Source organism: Alligator sinensis, unplaced genomic scaffold (assembly GCF_000455745.1).
Source record: "Alligator sinensis unplaced genomic scaffold, ASM45574v1 scaffold437_1, whole genome shotgun sequence".
NCBI classification, from domain to species: Eukaryota; Metazoa; Chordata; order Crocodylia; family Alligatoridae; genus Alligator; species Alligator sinensis.
Window position 1 is genome coordinate 1,819,257 of NW_005842176.1, and position 16,200 is coordinate 1,835,456.

Sequence of the window (16,200 nt, forward strand, 5' to 3'; positions counted from 1 at the left end):
TGAGCTTGGGCAGCTCCACCTGTCAGCCAGAGCCCAACACTCTTCAGCCCCAGGAGCCCCAGCTCCCAGACAGCGCACAGTGCCCTGCCGAGCCACACTGCACCTGCGTGATGTGACAGCTGCTGCATGGGTGCCAAGCAGAGGGGCAAACCCTGCTGGTCCCCACTGCCCTGCACTGCATGGTGGGGCTCTGCCACGAGTGCCCAGAGACACCAATTGCCACTGCTGTGGCTGGTGAATGCAGAAAAAAAAAATAATAAAAAAAAAAAGCCCCGCACTAACCAGATGCAGCATCAGCGATTGGGGATTCTGGCTGCTCATGGCAGAGCCCCCCTATGCAGCACAGGGCAGTGGGGGGCAGCAGGGATAGCCTCACCCCTTGGCACCTGCATGGCAGCTGCCCCATGGCTGGGTGCAGCACGTCTTGGCAGGGTGCCGCACACTGTCTGGGAGCTGGGGTGGCTCCACGTGTCAGCCAGAGCCTGGCGCTGCTCAGACCCAGTGGCCCCAGCTCCCAGAGAATGCACAATGCCCTGCCAAGCTATGCTGCACCTGCGCCATGGAGCAGCTGCTGCGCAGGTGCCAGGCAGGGGGTGGAGGCAATCTCAGCTTCCCCCTACTGCCCTGCGCTGCATGGGGGTGCTCTGCCATGAGCTCCCAGAGGCTCCAGTCTTTGCTGTTTCAGCCAGCGAGTGCGGGGCTTTTTTTTTTTTTTTTAAGTGCCAGGACTAGTCTGGGGTCAGGCAGGGGATTGGGCTGGGCAGGGCAGCCATGGGGGCTTCTCCCATAGCTCCCCCCATCTGGGGAGAGGCACACACAGCCAGAGGAGTCACAGGAGAACCTGCAGCCACCCAGCTGTGCCTGCCTTTCCCTAGCTAATCTGAATCACCAAATCTCTCTGAATCAGCACCTAATCTTCTGAAGCTGATTTGGCCAAATCAATTTGGGACAGTGATCTGAATCTCCGAATTGAATCACTGTCCTCCAAATCATCTGAATCCAAATCTGAATCAAAGATTTCCCTATTCGCACAGGCCTATTGGGAATTGTCCTGGTCACGGACAGGTCCCAGCTTCATGCCCTGATCAGGTGATCAAGGTAAAGGCTTAGAAAAGCTGCAGGTGAGGGGTTGGTCCCAGCCCCCTGCCCCAAACTGCCAGTGGGGCAGCTAGCAGCGAATTTGCTGCTAGTTGCCCCACAAGTGGATCAGGGCAGGGGGCTGGGTCCTGCCCTTCCCCTGCAGCTTTTTCAAAGTCCCCTACCCCTGATTGAGAAGCCAGGGCTAGGAGCTTCCTGTTGCCAGGACAGGAGGACATTGTCCCTGCCGCAACTGAAGACATTCCCCCCGGGTCAGGAGACAGCTCTATCCTGGCCCGGTGCTCCCTGCCAGCCCCTGGGCTAGCAGCCAAGGGGAGCCTCAAGTTCCTCCCAGTGACAGTAGTGGCCCACTGCAGGGCTGCAGGAAGTTTGGTGCTAAGAGCAGCAAATCTGCTGCCTAGTCCCTGCATTTGTAGACACCAGCCTGGACACACTTAATCCACAAAGTTTCTTCAGAGTAAACTGATTCCAGATCAAATGCATGTATAGATGTGCCCATTGAGAAAGCTTCTTCCTAAACCCCATCTTTTAAATTTTAGGACCCCAAACAGGAAGACTTAGATTTCTTCCAAATGAGCTTTTTATTATTTTAAAGGGTTAGTCATGAGTAGAACTGGTTGGAAATCTTCTGACAGAGCTTTCCCATTGGAAGGGGACAAATTGTTGAAAGCAAAACTGCTCAGGGAAAGGGACTGGTTTCATAGGGAACTGGATAGTTTCAATAAGTCTCCCCATTAAAAAAAACCTGAAAACAAGAGAGTTTTGAAGTTGTGGAAACATTTTTCCTGCAACATTGCTCAAAGTTTGAGCTCTTTTCCTCTTGATTGGTGCCAATTCTGTCAAAACCAAGACTATTCAGGATAACAGGCTAGTTTCAGTGAATTTCCTGACTTGAAAAAAATGATTGTATGAAGTTGTTGAACTCTTCCAGTATTTTTTCACATCAAAATCTTAGTTAACATAAACTATATCAGGTAAAAAGATAAGAAGGGTGAACTTCAAATAAAGTGTTTCAATTAATTCATTATGACTATTTAGATTGTTAGTCTATTAAATTCTTGACATATTGCCTATTAATCTAGATTGTAATGGAAGAAAAAAACATAAGAAACTTTGGAAGACAGGAGGTCATTCCCTGCCCAACTATAAGCACGAATAGTCAAGTTTCACTACCATTAAACCCAATTTCTGCAGCCAGTGGCTCCCCTAGTCTTGGAAGCCTTGCCTGAGCAGCCCACACACCCGCAGTTCAAGCTTGTTGCCTTGATCAGTCTGTGTAATCCACTCACCAGCAGGCCGCCCCAGAACACGTAACCGCTAACACCTGCCAGGGAGAAGCCACAGGACATTGCAAGAATCACTCCAAAACCAATATGGATCAGGCCTATCATTATCTGGACAACCTATGAGGAGAGAGAGAGAGAGATGCACATTACCAGGGCTTGTTTTTCCATGCTTTCAGCAGGCATGGACAAGACATTGCAACAAAACTCATTTCCATAATACATCACTGATGCCAAGCAGGCACTGGCATTCGAAGAAAGATTAAGCATTTATACAGATAACGAGAACATCCACTGTTGCATCAGACAAAGTGGTGGGGTAAATAAGAAAAAAAAGGTTCTTCATATTTCAAGGCACATGTTGGCCACCAACAGCAGGGGTCAAGAAGAACCTTCTCCTTCTCTGGAAAGGAGATCACTGCAGAGATTCTTGTAACTTCCTTGGAAGCAGGACTAGACGGACTGTGAATTGTTATGATTTTTGCCATCTGCTGAGGAGTTTAAAAGACATAAGGAAAGTTTAAAAGACAAGCTTCAAAGCACTACCCTTCCTGAAGAAGCAGAAACCATATGCCAGTTACTTGGCAATTACTATTTTTAATTCTAACAGCCACAAAACAAGAACCACCTAAATGGGCTTAAATGCTTAAGCTCAACACTATTCTATCCTGCTCAAGTCCCTTTAATATAGTTACTGTAAAATGTGGTTGGGTCCTCTTCCTCCTGGCTGCTTTTTTGTGGCTCACCTTTAAGAGTATGATGACAGGGAGCACATCTACATGTCACCCTATAGTGACATAGCAACGTGCTTCATTACCATACAGTGTGCTATGGTGACATAGTGACTACATGATTGCCAGCTACATTGCCATAGCAGCATGCTCCTTGATTATAGTACACCTCACAGGCAATGTGGCGGTGAAATCTAACCATGAGCCACACGCACAGTGCAGTAACCACTCATACTGCACTGTGCTTTAGTACTTCCAAAAGTACTTCCAAAAGGTAGCAATGTTGCTACACAGTGATGTTTAGATGCACCCACTGTGTGACAAGAGCAGATGCACCTACACATTTTCAGAATTTGAAACAGGGTGGAACAGAATAGCACTTAGGCACCTAAATCCACTTAGGCTGTGTGTAGATTAAATGAGGGGCATGTGTGCACGACACTTTAAAGCAGGTTAAATGCTTTTGCACCACTTTAATGGTGTTGGTGTTTGCACAGGTCGGTGGCATATTGCACAGTAATTCCAGCCACTGTAGCAAATTCAGAGGCGTAACGCACCTTAACTGACTTGGAGCGCAACAAACTAAAACTCCTCTGAGGAGTTTTACATTGCTGCCCTACAGCCGTGGAGTGAAGCACTGGGCTCCATGCAGCTCAGGAGTTCTTGAGGAAGCCTGTGCAGGCAGTCTGGCAGCAGCCCCCCCCGCCCTAGAGCCTGCCTGCCGGCAGGTATGCAACTCTAAAATCCCATCTTTGCCCTCTCCTCCACATTTTGTAAAACTTGGACATGTAGACTATGCTGCCATTTGTCTGTTTCTTTCCAGCAGTACTGCTCCAAGGCTGCAAACAGATGTTGTATTTGTCCCAAGATAAACCATTTGATCCTGGGACAAAGTGTGATAGTTCAGGCATCCATTTCCATTGTCACAGGATAAATCCAAAAAAGGTTCACAGGATACGAAATACTACCAGTTTATCCCAAGACGTGCAAAGTGCATCTGAATGGTTGTCCTGGGATTGCATCCTTGAATCAATGGCAGAAAAGTGGCAGTACATGCAGATGCTCACTAAATCCTGATTAGAAGGGCATTGTGCATACATACACAGGCACAGATATACAGTGACATTTCTGTTCTGAGACAAACACAAGCACAACTTGCCCATGGACAAATGCAATGTCTATTCCTAGCCCCATTGCATTGTGTTCTATTTCCCTTTGCCGAATGAAGACCTCAAGTCCTCTTCCCATAGCCCCCCTCCCACCCTCCCTTCCCTAGAAAAAACACTCACCCTCGTGTTTGAAGCAGAACTTTGACTCTTTAAGAACTGCAGACTTAATTGCTAGATTTTTATGTGCTAGTTCAAAAATATCCAATGGGTTTCTCCTCTTAATTTTTCTTTTTGCTTCCTCATGTCATTCCTAACCATCCATTTTGTTTACATTTGCAGCTACCTAGATTACTTCCTACTAGCGTTACTTGTGATTGTTCAAGTCACATAGCAGGGTTTGTGGTTTTGTTTTTTCAATAAGAAAGTTACAAGTTTCCAAAACAAAATAAAGAACAATTCAGTGGAGAAATTTGGCAAGAAGCAAAAAAGTGAAGCAGTCTTCAAATTTTTCCGTCCATAAATATTCAGTGCTTTGCTTACTTTTATTAAATCCCTATTTTACACCCTAATCTTTCATAGGACAAGCAAAAGGACCACAATAGCCAACATCCTGCTGCCACAAAAGTTGTCAAAATGTTTGAGAGATCCAAGAAAGAGGCCCATCCACCCCTGCTACAGAAGAAGGCAAACCGCCCCCCCCACCCCTGTATCACAGTCCATGTTGTTGCAGAGGGAGCAAGTGTTGCACTGCAAACAACAAACAACCTAGCAATTCCACTATATTTAATCCCAATTCACTCTGACAACTTGCATGTTTAAAGAGCCGGACATGACCCCAGATACCTTGTTGAACTGGGAATGCAATACTTAAATCCAAGAGGTGCTGAAGCCAACAGGAGTCACTCAGCTTCCAAACCAGGGTAGGCAAAATCAGAATTCGCTCCCTCTCCTCAGCTTTTAAGCCTCATACTGAGTGATCCCAGCACCGCTGTTGTACACAGCAGTGATTTTTGCAAAGTGATCGCTCTAAAACAGGCTGCCTGACAGAGCCTCCTCATAGCTCAGTGCTCTGGGGAAAAGAAAGAGAAAGCATAAGAAGGTAACTTATATTCAATTACTTTTGAAATAACTGAATTATGCATGAATTCCCTGCTTTATGCTTTAGCAATAACTGGATGCCTGCTGAGCCTATGGGTCTTATGAAGCTTCCAAACATGCTGCCTGGCAGTCCATACGATGGATGGTGTTCAGTTCACTCTCTTGCTTAAGCTACCTATGCCTGATCACTGAGACAACTGAAACTAGGTTTTACCACCCTGCTGAAGCTGCAGTGCAATCACAGGTACTTGCCAAGCAGTGGTAGCATTTGGTTTCAAATACTGATTGCTATTGCTTCTCCTTTAGTTACTTGCTTATACTGGGGCTGATCCAAAGCCCTTTTCTGTCAGCAGAAAGCCTCAGCCTGGCTTCAGCAGGCCTAAGGTTGGCCTTGAAACATCACAGTCATTTACAGGAATCCCAGGTACCTGTAATTTCCAGTCCTTTTCAAATGGATACAAGCAGCTAACCTCCTGACCCCCTCATTCCATTTTCGTTCACCGCACTTAACGTACAAACTGCTGTGCTCTGCCATTGCTGTGATCCCTCTAGCCCAGCACTCTACAGGTCTTATAGGGAACAAATTTGGACTAGTTTTTTATAAACAGAAGCTGCCTCCTAAACAGTGTCTTTTCTTGGTTGGTTTATGCTCTTAAATGTAACCTGGGTGCACCCAAGTATGTGCTCCCCTCTCCAAATAGAAGGGATGGGTGGCCAGGCAGGAGTGCCGTGAGAGGGATATGCAATACTGGCCCGTTCCCTCTGTTCTCTATAGAGTCAGGCCAGGACAACAATAGTTTCACTATATACAGGTTTATTAATATAACTATATACATACACACACACACACACACATATATGTATATGTGTGTGCATGTGTGTGTGTGTATATATACACACACACACACACACATACATATACATACATGTACGTGTGTGTATACATACACACACACACACACAGAAACCCAAAAAGTGATATTAATAAATATATACAATATATACTTTATATATAAGGCTATATTCTATAGTTGGTAACTAGGAAATTATAACACCACCAATAGCCTCAAACCCAGCACAGGTAAGTAACTGATCTGAAACAGGTAAGCACAGGTAAGTCCAAATAATCAACGAGTAAATATTGGTGAACAGCAAATAAATACTGGCAAACCACTGGGCAGGTGGGTGGAGGGTATCAAGAAGAGATTAAAGAAGACAGGTTAACATATATATACAATAGACAACAGTTAAACAACAACTCACATTAAAAATAACAAACTATAAGGCACTACCTACAAAATATGAGGTGCCCGCACACCCTTCAGGGTATCAACATCATTGTGAGTACTACAGATGCCTCTTTGATGCTAGGAGCCTTGGTACATCTCCAAAAGGGGAGAAGGAAGGGGCCCCAGTACTTTTCAGCCCCTCGCAGGGTTTCTGGGGACCCTTTCCCCACAGGGCCCTCTGTTAGACCCACTTCCAGGGGCTTGCTCCGCTGTGGGAACCCGTTCTCTGATAACTCACAGCTCCGATGGGTGATGTAGGGTCCTTGTCACCCCACTCAGGGTTTCTTTCAGCTGACGCAGGCGCAAGCCTCTGGTTCCTGCAGGGCCTGTGATCCCTTTGCAGCCCTATGCCCCACTTCAGGCACCGAGGGCTCTACCTGCTGGTCAAGGTTTGGGGTGCAGGCCACCTTCTGCAGCTCCGAGAGTGGGTGCTTAGTTCCAGGAATCTGTTTCTTGGCTTGATTAGCTTAAAGTGGCTTATAGAGTTTTGTAATGGTAAGTTCCTCTGGCTCGGCTATTGTCAATTAACAGCCAGAGGTACTTGGTTTATCATTCATATTTGCATTCATTCAAGGGACTGCCCAATATAGCAAATTTTATCACTTTACAATTACAATTTCAATGCAGGTTTTAACAATGGTCCAGGGTGTAACTTCATTCTACAGGGAGTACATCCCTTAAGTGTTTAAAAGTATAAAATATAAAACACAAAATGCCATGGTAAAGGTGAGACAGATGAAATATAAAAATCCACTGTGAGAAATATATAAAAATGCAATGTGAGGTAGTGACTATCAAAAGTTACTGGGGACAGTAAGTTTAGCACCAGGATATATTTACAGTCTTTGAAGTGGATATTTTAGTTCTTTTGTTTTCTTTAGTGACACTGAGCTTTAATTGATATGTAGATATCATTTCTAGGTTTCTCTTATAGAAACCCACTTCAGGTTTCTGGCTTGCTATCAGTCTTGCCACACCCATGCAATGAGTGTGCTAGGTCTCTGCCAATATTTAGAAGGAAAAGAAATGCACAAAATGGGGAGGTGGGTGCAGGCAAAAAGGGGCTTCTGTTATATCAATGTCCAGAAGGGAAATGCACAAAGGGGGCTTTCTGCTACAAGTTGAAGAGCACTATCTAATGGTGCACTGAATTGTGCAGTGCTGGTCATTCTTAGCAGTTCAACAGCTGCTGCTCTACATTGCAAAATTATTTCACACTGACAAGATGTATTTCTGGACTGTATAAATATGTTTTACATCAACATATGCATCTGTGGATGTTCTCATTATTCTTGAATGTGGCTAATATGTTTCTTGTGTGTGTGCATGCACGCATCTTTGTGTGTGTGTGTCTTTGAATGTTTATGCACACACACACACATACACATAAGTATACATATAAAAAAGTGTATATCACAACCTCAATAAGATCATGTGTCACTGAGATCCAGAGGATAACGGCTCATAAAATACTTACCCCAAGTGCCTTGTGCTCTGCTTTGAGGTAGTTTTCCAGGATCTGTGGAGACTGATTTACTGGGCTCAGGGTGACTAGCTGCTGGTTCCCCAGGTGCACAGTTTGCACTGGTATCGCAGAGGACTGTAGCATTACTATAGGCTGGTTATTGGCACTAGAGATCATAGCTTGGGGCACCTGGACAAAGTGCTGGCCCCCACTATTAACCATCACTCCTGCCATGGTGATGAGGAGAGGCTGAAAACATACAAAGGAGACACAGTGATTATCCATAGTGCTAGGAGGAGAGAGAAACAGCTAATCCATGGGCAAAATGGATTGCACTGTGATAAGCTCATGTAAGAGACAGCAATGCTTCCACTTGTGAAACCATGATGGGAATCCCTGATCTGTCTGCTTCAAAACCACAAGCCTCTCCTCTTTCAATGAACCTTGTACCCCTTTTACAGGTTGGCTACTCAAAGACCTCACAAACACGAGGACACACTGTCTTCTAGTGTCTCTTGCTAGGAGAAAAGGGGAGGGAGAGAAATGGAGAAGGAAGGGGAAAGGGAAAGTCAACTCAGGGTATGAAAATAAGATAAATGCATAGAGGTGGATCAAACAGCATTTTTGTACAGTGGTGTATGTTACACCAGGACCTGGAGCAGACAGATAAGCAGCAAATATCCTGGCAAAGTAGCACTCAGTAGGAGCTATTATTGATCCTTGCCACTAGGTGGGCGATATTCTATTTGTCTTAAACAAAAATATCTACACTGAGATGTAACAAACATGCATTGGGAAATTCTACTTGTATGCTCATACAATTTATACCAGTGTAGTTTTACCCTCAGTTTTTTTCAGAGTAGACTAAGTAAAGTTACTTCAGCATAAACATTTGCATCTTTGATCATTCCTCTTTTTATACCATCTCCAAGACACTCAGATTACAGCTGAGGAAGGAGTCTCAAAGTGAAGGCCAGGCAGTGGTGACTGAGCAATTGCTTTCCAGCAAGAGTGTCAAACATGCAAGCTTGATCTGGCCCACAGAACAGCTATCTCCAGCTGGCTGGACTATCTGCATGGCCCATGGGGTGTGGCCTGCTGCAGAATCCAGGGGCCCTGGCCCTGGTCAACATGGCAATCCATGGCAGGAGGGTGAGTGAGGGCTAAGAGAGACCCACTTGCCCTCAGGCTGCTTTGCCTGTCCGCACTGCCATGGGCCTGCCTCCCTGGCCTCCTGCCCTCATCATGTGGCAGTGGCAGCTCTGGCTCTGGCGTGGGGCTGTCACTGCCGCTGCATGTACCAGATCAGAGCTGGAGCTGCTGTTCCTTCTGTGTGTTTTGGGATGAAGCCGGAGCTGCTGCCATTGCTGCCACTTTGCTACGTGCTCTGGGTTGGAGACATAGCTGCTGTAGCAGCTTCCTTGTGCCCTGAGCTGGATCCAACCTGCAAGAAGCTCCTATAGTCCAGATCCACTCAGAGCACAAAGTGAGTTTGACATCCTGCTTTACAGAACCAAATGAAACAAGCCAAAGAGTTTCTTTGGTAGCCAGGACATGGGGATTGAGAAACTGGAGGTGCTTACAAGGCTCTGGCAGGTTGCAAGAGAGGAAGGGCATATCAACAGGTCATATGTAAGGGTGCTGATACACTCATCTTACAACTCTGTACAACAGGCTAAATTATGTTTTTGCCTCCAGCAGACTGAGCACTGCCTCTCCCCAGGTAGGTACCCACAGCAGGAGCTGTTACACTGCTCTGCCACGAGGGGTGGAGGTCTATAATAACTTGTTTGCCTGGAACAGAGGGATGAGACTAGAGCTGCAGTGTACCATTTGTACACCAGTTCATTTTACACTGACTTTCCCAGATGTAACTTTACCCCACAGCAAGTCATTTTTGGTTGCATTTCCATTATTGAATTAAGGCTGGAAATTAGAAGAACGCTCCTAACATTCAGAGCAAGTTTCTGGAACGGTCTTGCAAAAGGAGCAGAACGGGGTGGTGTGAAAAGTGAAGACAATTTAGTTATGAGATTACAGTGTGTGGTGGCTTGAACTAGCAAGAGACAGCACTGTCAAAGAAGGTCCCTTTCAGCCTTGGTGTCTCAGAAAAAAACAGAAATCTAAATCCCTTAATCACCTTTAAAATTTTTTACTACAAACCATTTTTGTGTTTCTGCCCAAAAACTGTTATGGATTATTCCCCTCTCCCATTTTCCCTTCTTTTTTCTCCTCTTCAGTCTTTGTTTGATCAGTCAGGATGCCATTCTATATGAGGGCACACCAGACTGGATATTTAGGATATCCCAGAGGCAATAAGAAAAGAGAAGTGACATTATTTTCTGAAGCAGAGGCAGTTTCAACTGTGTCCCTGAAAGAGGGCCTCTAACAAGTATTATGGGCCCAGAGTGAGTCCTGGCCACCTCACCCATGGAGGAAACAAAATGAGAACTTTTTATAAGAGCACTATATATTTAACGTCGAGGTCTTGTAGGGGGAAAAAAACAGACTCTAATGATGGATGTTACACCCTTGAAAATCTGGTATTTAACTGGTAATCTTCAATTGGTATTTATTCATTTACTAATTGGTTAAGAATAAAGACAACAGTATTCTCTCTGTGACAAAAGCTGCTTAAAAAAACCCCAAGCAGTCAGCTGAGAGCTCAACTTAGTGTACACCAGCTAAATATGCAACTGAAGAGGCAGGAAGAGGAACAAAGGAATAAGGTTTTTCTGAGCAGGGACAGGGATATCCCCCACACCGGGATCCCGGACAGACCCAGGGGAGGTGCAGCCAGGCCCAGAGTCAGTGAAGATCTAGTCAGGGAACTTCTGGTGGGACTAGACGTGTTCAAATCAGCAGGTCCTGATGACCTCTACCACAGAGTACTTCGGGAACTGGCAGAGGTCATTGGAGGTCGCCTGGCACAGCTTTATGAGTACTCGTGGTGCTCTAGTGAGGTGCCTGACGACTGGAAAAGGGCCAATGTGGTCCTTATTTTCAAAAAAGGGAGGAATGAGGACCCAGGAAACTACAAGCCCATTGGTCTTACTTTGGTCCTGGGGAAGCTCTTTGAGAAAATTATCCAGGAGCACATCTGCGAGGGGCCAGCAGTGGAGATCATGCTTAGGGGCAATCAACATGGGTTCATTAGAGGCAGGTCCTGTCAGACCAACCTGGTGGCCTTCTATGACCAGGTCACAAAAGCCTTGGATGCAGGTGTTGCAGTGGACATAGTCTTCCTGGACTTTAGGAAGGCCTTCAATACTGTCTCTCACCCCATCCTCATTAAAAAATTAGGCATCTGTGGTGTCGACGCCTATGCAGTCAGATGGGTTGCAAATTGGCTGGAGGGCCGCACCCAGAGAGTGGTGGTGAATGGGTCATTTTCGACCTGGAGAGATATGGGCAGTGGGGTTCCCCAGGGCTCAGTCCCCTGGCCCGCACTGTTCAATATCTTCATCAGCGACTGGGGTGAGGGGATGAAAAGCACCTTGTTCAAGTTTGCAGATGACACTAAGATGTGGGGAGAAGTGAGCACGCTAGAAGAGAGGGACAGGCTACAACTAGATCTCGACAGTTTACAGAGGTGGGGAGATGAGAACAGGATGGGGACAAGTGCAAGGTGTTGCACCTGGGGAGGAAGAACCAGCAGCATACCTACAGGCTGGGGAAATCCCTTCTCATCAGTGCAGAGGCAGAAAAGGATCTTTGAATCACTATTGATTCCAAGATGAACATTGGGCCACCAATGTGGGATGCAGTTAGGAAGGCTAACTGCACCTTGTCATGCATCCATAGATGCATCACAAGCAGGTCCAAGGAGGTGATCCTCCCCCTCTATGCAGCACTGGTCAGGCCGCAGTTGGAGTACTGCATCCAGTTCTAGGGGCTGCACTACAGGGATATGGACAACATTGAGAGGTCCAGAGGAGGGCCACTCACATGATCAGGGGGCAGCAGGGCAGGCCCTACAAGGAGAGACTACGGGACCTGAACCTGTTGAGCCTCCACAAGAGAAGGCTGAGAGGGGATCTGGTGGCTGCCTACAAAGTTGCCAAGGGGGACCGGCAGGCAATGGGAGTGTCCCTGTTCCCCCGAGCACTACCGGGGGTAACAAGGAGTAACGGCCATAAGTTGACTGAGAGTAGATTCAGGCTAGATATCAGGAGGCACTACTTCACTGTCAGGGCGGCTAGGAGCTGGAACCAACTTCCAAGGGAAGTGGTGCTTGCCCCTACCCTGGGGGGTCTTCAAAAGGAGGCTAGACAGCCACATATCTGGGGTCATTTGCCCCTGGCAACCTTTCCTGCCCATGGCAGGGGTTCAGACTAGATGATCTGCTCAGGTCCCTTCCGAGCCCACCAATTATGATACTATGGAACTGGTGGAGCAGAAAGAGGGTGTTTGCTAGTAGTAAGAGGCTACTGGTACTGGATAGGGTTGCCAATTCTGTTTGAATCTATTCTGGGAGTTTTCTGGATGGCAGTGTGCCTGCGATGCACAAAAAGAACGTGACTGTGTGCTTGCGTATATCAGTTACAGATTCTGGTGTGTAGATGTCATGTCAAGAGGCTAACGCACATTACTATCACATTTTAAAAACCTACTGGACTACTGTATAAACTGGATTCAACATTTAATATTGATTTAAATAAATGAATGCTTATCATTGATCTCCTGGGTGACTCTCAGTAATCTCCTGGAGATTTAGATCTAATTCATGGAGACTCCAGGACAATCCTGGAGGGTTGAAAACCCTCTTACTGGAGCATGTGTGGAAGGGTGCCTGAGGCTGCTGGGTACCTAGGGGGTTCACGTTTTTACTTAAACCAGCTGTATCCAGAACCCAGAGGCCTCAACTGGGGCAGCTTCCTCTTTGCAGCTACTCCTTCCCAAAGGAAACTCCACTGCAAAGAGGAGCGTGTGGACAAATGAGACAGGAGGCCACTGGTTACCGGAGGTCACAGCCCCCCTGAGCAGTCAGAAAGAGAAGCTGTAGGCAAATGCCAGCTGCCTTTCCCAGATGAATGGTTGTGTGAGGTCCCCCTGGGCTCAACAGGGGGACCTCACAACAGGCAGGCACAACAGGAGCTACTCAAATACTTGGCAGTTCTGTAGTGGTCCTGAGGGGCAGGAGTTTCCTGTAGGGGACACATGTCTGCAAGGTTGGAAATAATGCTCTCCTAGGGATATGAGCCTTCATTTGCCTGACCTAGTAGGAACCTCTCCCTATAGATCAGCAGGCTTCTGACTGGGCCCAGAGAGAAAAGGAATAGGAAGCAGCAAGACCAGGATCAAATTAAATGGACCAGCAGGTAACTGCCCTGCTCTCAGTGGGGCAGAGACCTTCTGTTGCCTTCCAGGTTCACCCACACAGGGACTGAAGGATTAAAATAAAGGCCCAAGCTCTGGGGCAGAGTTATACAGCACTCCAGGGCAGTACAAGGCAAAGTTCATCACTATGCCAACCTCGTTAATAAGTGGAGGGTTTTTACAGACTTAAACTTGTACATGAATCTTGTACTTCATACAGGGAGCCCTAGTGCTACCGGGGGGGGTGTTTAACCCCTTTGTGTTAATAGTGCTGTATCTTATGTTCCAGTAGTCATAGCACACCAGGGTGTCCACAAAAGTATCCTACTTGCTTTTCACAGCTGCACGCTGGACAGAGGTCTCCATTGAGTGATCCATGGAGACTCCTTCACTCCTCTTTCCCCAACAAGGCTATACAAGCCCATCAGTTAAGATCACTTCAGACTACGTACATAATTAATCCAGGCTGAATTTCTTCTGCCATGTAGCTGCCCAGCTCCTCAGTACATCTAAGTCAGATGAGTTTCTTGCAATCTTTTGACATTTTATGACCTACAGCAATTCAGCATCATCCACAACGGGGGTGACATTCCATTGACTATTGAAGGCCCCGTGCTAAATGGTCCATTCCTCTGCCAACACCTGAAATAGGCCTGGCTCCAGTAGTGACACCGGACCACCACAATATTAACCTCTCTCCATCCATGCTGCACCAGCCAACCCTTTTTTTCCCTATCACCCCATGACAGATAACTTCCCTAATTCAACCTCTGTTCATTCCAATATCAAGACTCTTACTGAATTCCACAAAAGAAAGTATTTACAATTTACTAGACAATCCAGTCAGCTTGTCTGTTTGGGATTTTTCTCCACTTCCCTAAATGCCTTGTGACCCAGCCCATAAAAGGAATTTAAACACAACTTCCTTGACTCTTTAAAGTTACATACCAAAACCTGCCCTCACATGGGAGAAACCCTCACTTTATGAAGACATCCTATAGAGGTCCACTGTTGCCGTCTCTCAAGGTTTCATCATGAGATCCTCGAAACTGGATGTTTTTTCTCAAAAGTCCAGCTCCTGGATTCATGTGATAAAAGGATCAGCTTTTGTTAAAAAACAAACTCTGACTGCCCAGGATTACAGAGGAAAGGGTAAATGCTAAAATGCCATGAACCAGAAGGCAAACAAAAAATACTCTATATCTTGTTGGTCTGACTGTTGCTTTTGGAGCCTGACTCACTATTTTTGAAAGCTTGGAGGATTATTAGAAGACAGGCAGTCAGACATTTCTCCCCCATTTCCCTTCCCCTCATGTTCCCCCGAATATAATGGCCAAAGCGAAAACCAAGGAAAAACCATCAGTTACAGTCAATCCAAAATGAAAGATTTCATTTTAGCAGGGGTTAATCTTGTTTAACAGACATACATATGCGCACATATATATGCATACATGTGCCTATTAGAAAGTGGAGGTCAAAACATGATATATTGGCTTTCCTTCTTTTATTTCCCCTCCCTAATTTCTGTGATTCTCCTGTTAAAAGACTTAACAGCTGTCCAGCTCTTCAAACACAAGAAATACTGGCAATAAGGCTGGGTCCTTTGCTGTCATAAACCTGCAGAGATTCTGACAGTTTCCCAATTTACGGCCCCCATCCCACCCCGCCCAATCTGTGCTCTTGTCTTACTGCTCCCTCCTCTACACTGCCCCCACCCCGGCCCCCATCACCCCCAAGTCACACACAGGGGGAAGGAAGTGTAGTTAGGATATGCCAGTGACTTATTTCTGCTGCCAGTAGAAGAGGCAACGTTATATCCTTTGGATACCACTGATGCAGGTGCAGGGGGGTCGGGGTGCCCTTGGGGCTGTCACAACTCCCACAGGAAAGAGAGGGAAAATCAGTGAACAAATATACATACATGTTCCTTACCAAGGGGAATATGAATTAGCTCACTGTCCTGTGGGCACAGTAGGAACCAGGAGTATCCCTCAAGACAGGAAGACCTCCCCAGACTTCCCACCCCATTCAGCAGGTATCCCTTTTCAAGTATTTTTAAAGATTATTATCAGAGTTCATCCATTCACTTACCCTGTTCACTGTGATCTCTCTCCTGCCCCAGGGGACTCCACAGCCTCACCAGGAAGTTTGCTAATAGGCATATAATAAACTTTTTATCCATGTCAGATGATAGCTCATGCCTTCCTCTGCCCAATCCAGGTACAAACATTATGTACACATTATGCATTGCTTAGATACATGTCATGAAATGGCGGCAAAAATCCCCATTTTGCTAGGTTAGTCATGTGTGAAAATACACATTGACATCTATGTATCATGGGAGATTTCAGTTTATTGTGGTAAATTAGACAAGTATCACCATGTGTTTTTTTTAGCATGGCCAATTGGTCCAGCAGGATTATTTTTATCATGATAGTTTCATAATGTGTATTCTCACACACAGGCAAAACCACCGTTTTCCCAGTATGCCACAATCTGTCCTCCAGGTGCCACCTGGGTTCACTGAGAAATCGATACAATTTCTGTTACAATGCGGCTATTGCACACCAGCTGGAAAGGATATAAATTGCTACGTGTTGGGCAGTTCAAGGGTCAGATTAATTAAAATGACTTTTTGTGCGACTGAAACCTTTTTTAGTTCATAAATTCATAGATTCACAGATGTTAGGGTCAGAAGGGACCGCAATAGATCATCGATTCTGACTTCCTGCATAGGCAGGAAAGAGTGCGGGGTTTAGATGACCCCAGCTAGATGCCTATCTAACCTCCTCTTGAAGACTTAAAAAA

The 16,200-nt window shown here is 46.0% G+C and overlaps 1 protein-coding gene across 2 annotated transcripts in view; it reads right to left on the reverse strand.

Annotated features, from left to right (window-relative positions):
* Positions 1 to 15,622, reverse strand: part of LOC102385034 (membrane-spanning 4-domains subfamily A member 12-like) — a 22,175-nt gene extending 6,553 nt beyond the window's left edge. The window contains exons 1-3 of one of the 2 annotated variants that reach the window (XM_025206902.1): positions 15,484 to 15,622; positions 8,086 to 8,322; positions 2,388 to 2,501 (exon numbers count right to left, since the gene is read on the reverse strand). In XM_025206902.1, coding sequence (XP_025062687.1) covers positions 2,388 to 2,501; positions 8,086 to 8,307 — 336 coding nt within the window. In that variant the 5' untranslated portion in view covers positions 8,308 to 8,322; positions 15,484 to 15,622. Of the gene's footprint in view, positions 1 to 2,387; positions 2,502 to 8,085; positions 8,323 to 9,374; positions 9,489 to 15,483 lie in introns of those variants that run through there. The other variant, XM_025206903.1, reaches the window with a different exon arrangement.
* Positions 15,623 to 16,200: the final 578 nt, after the last annotated feature.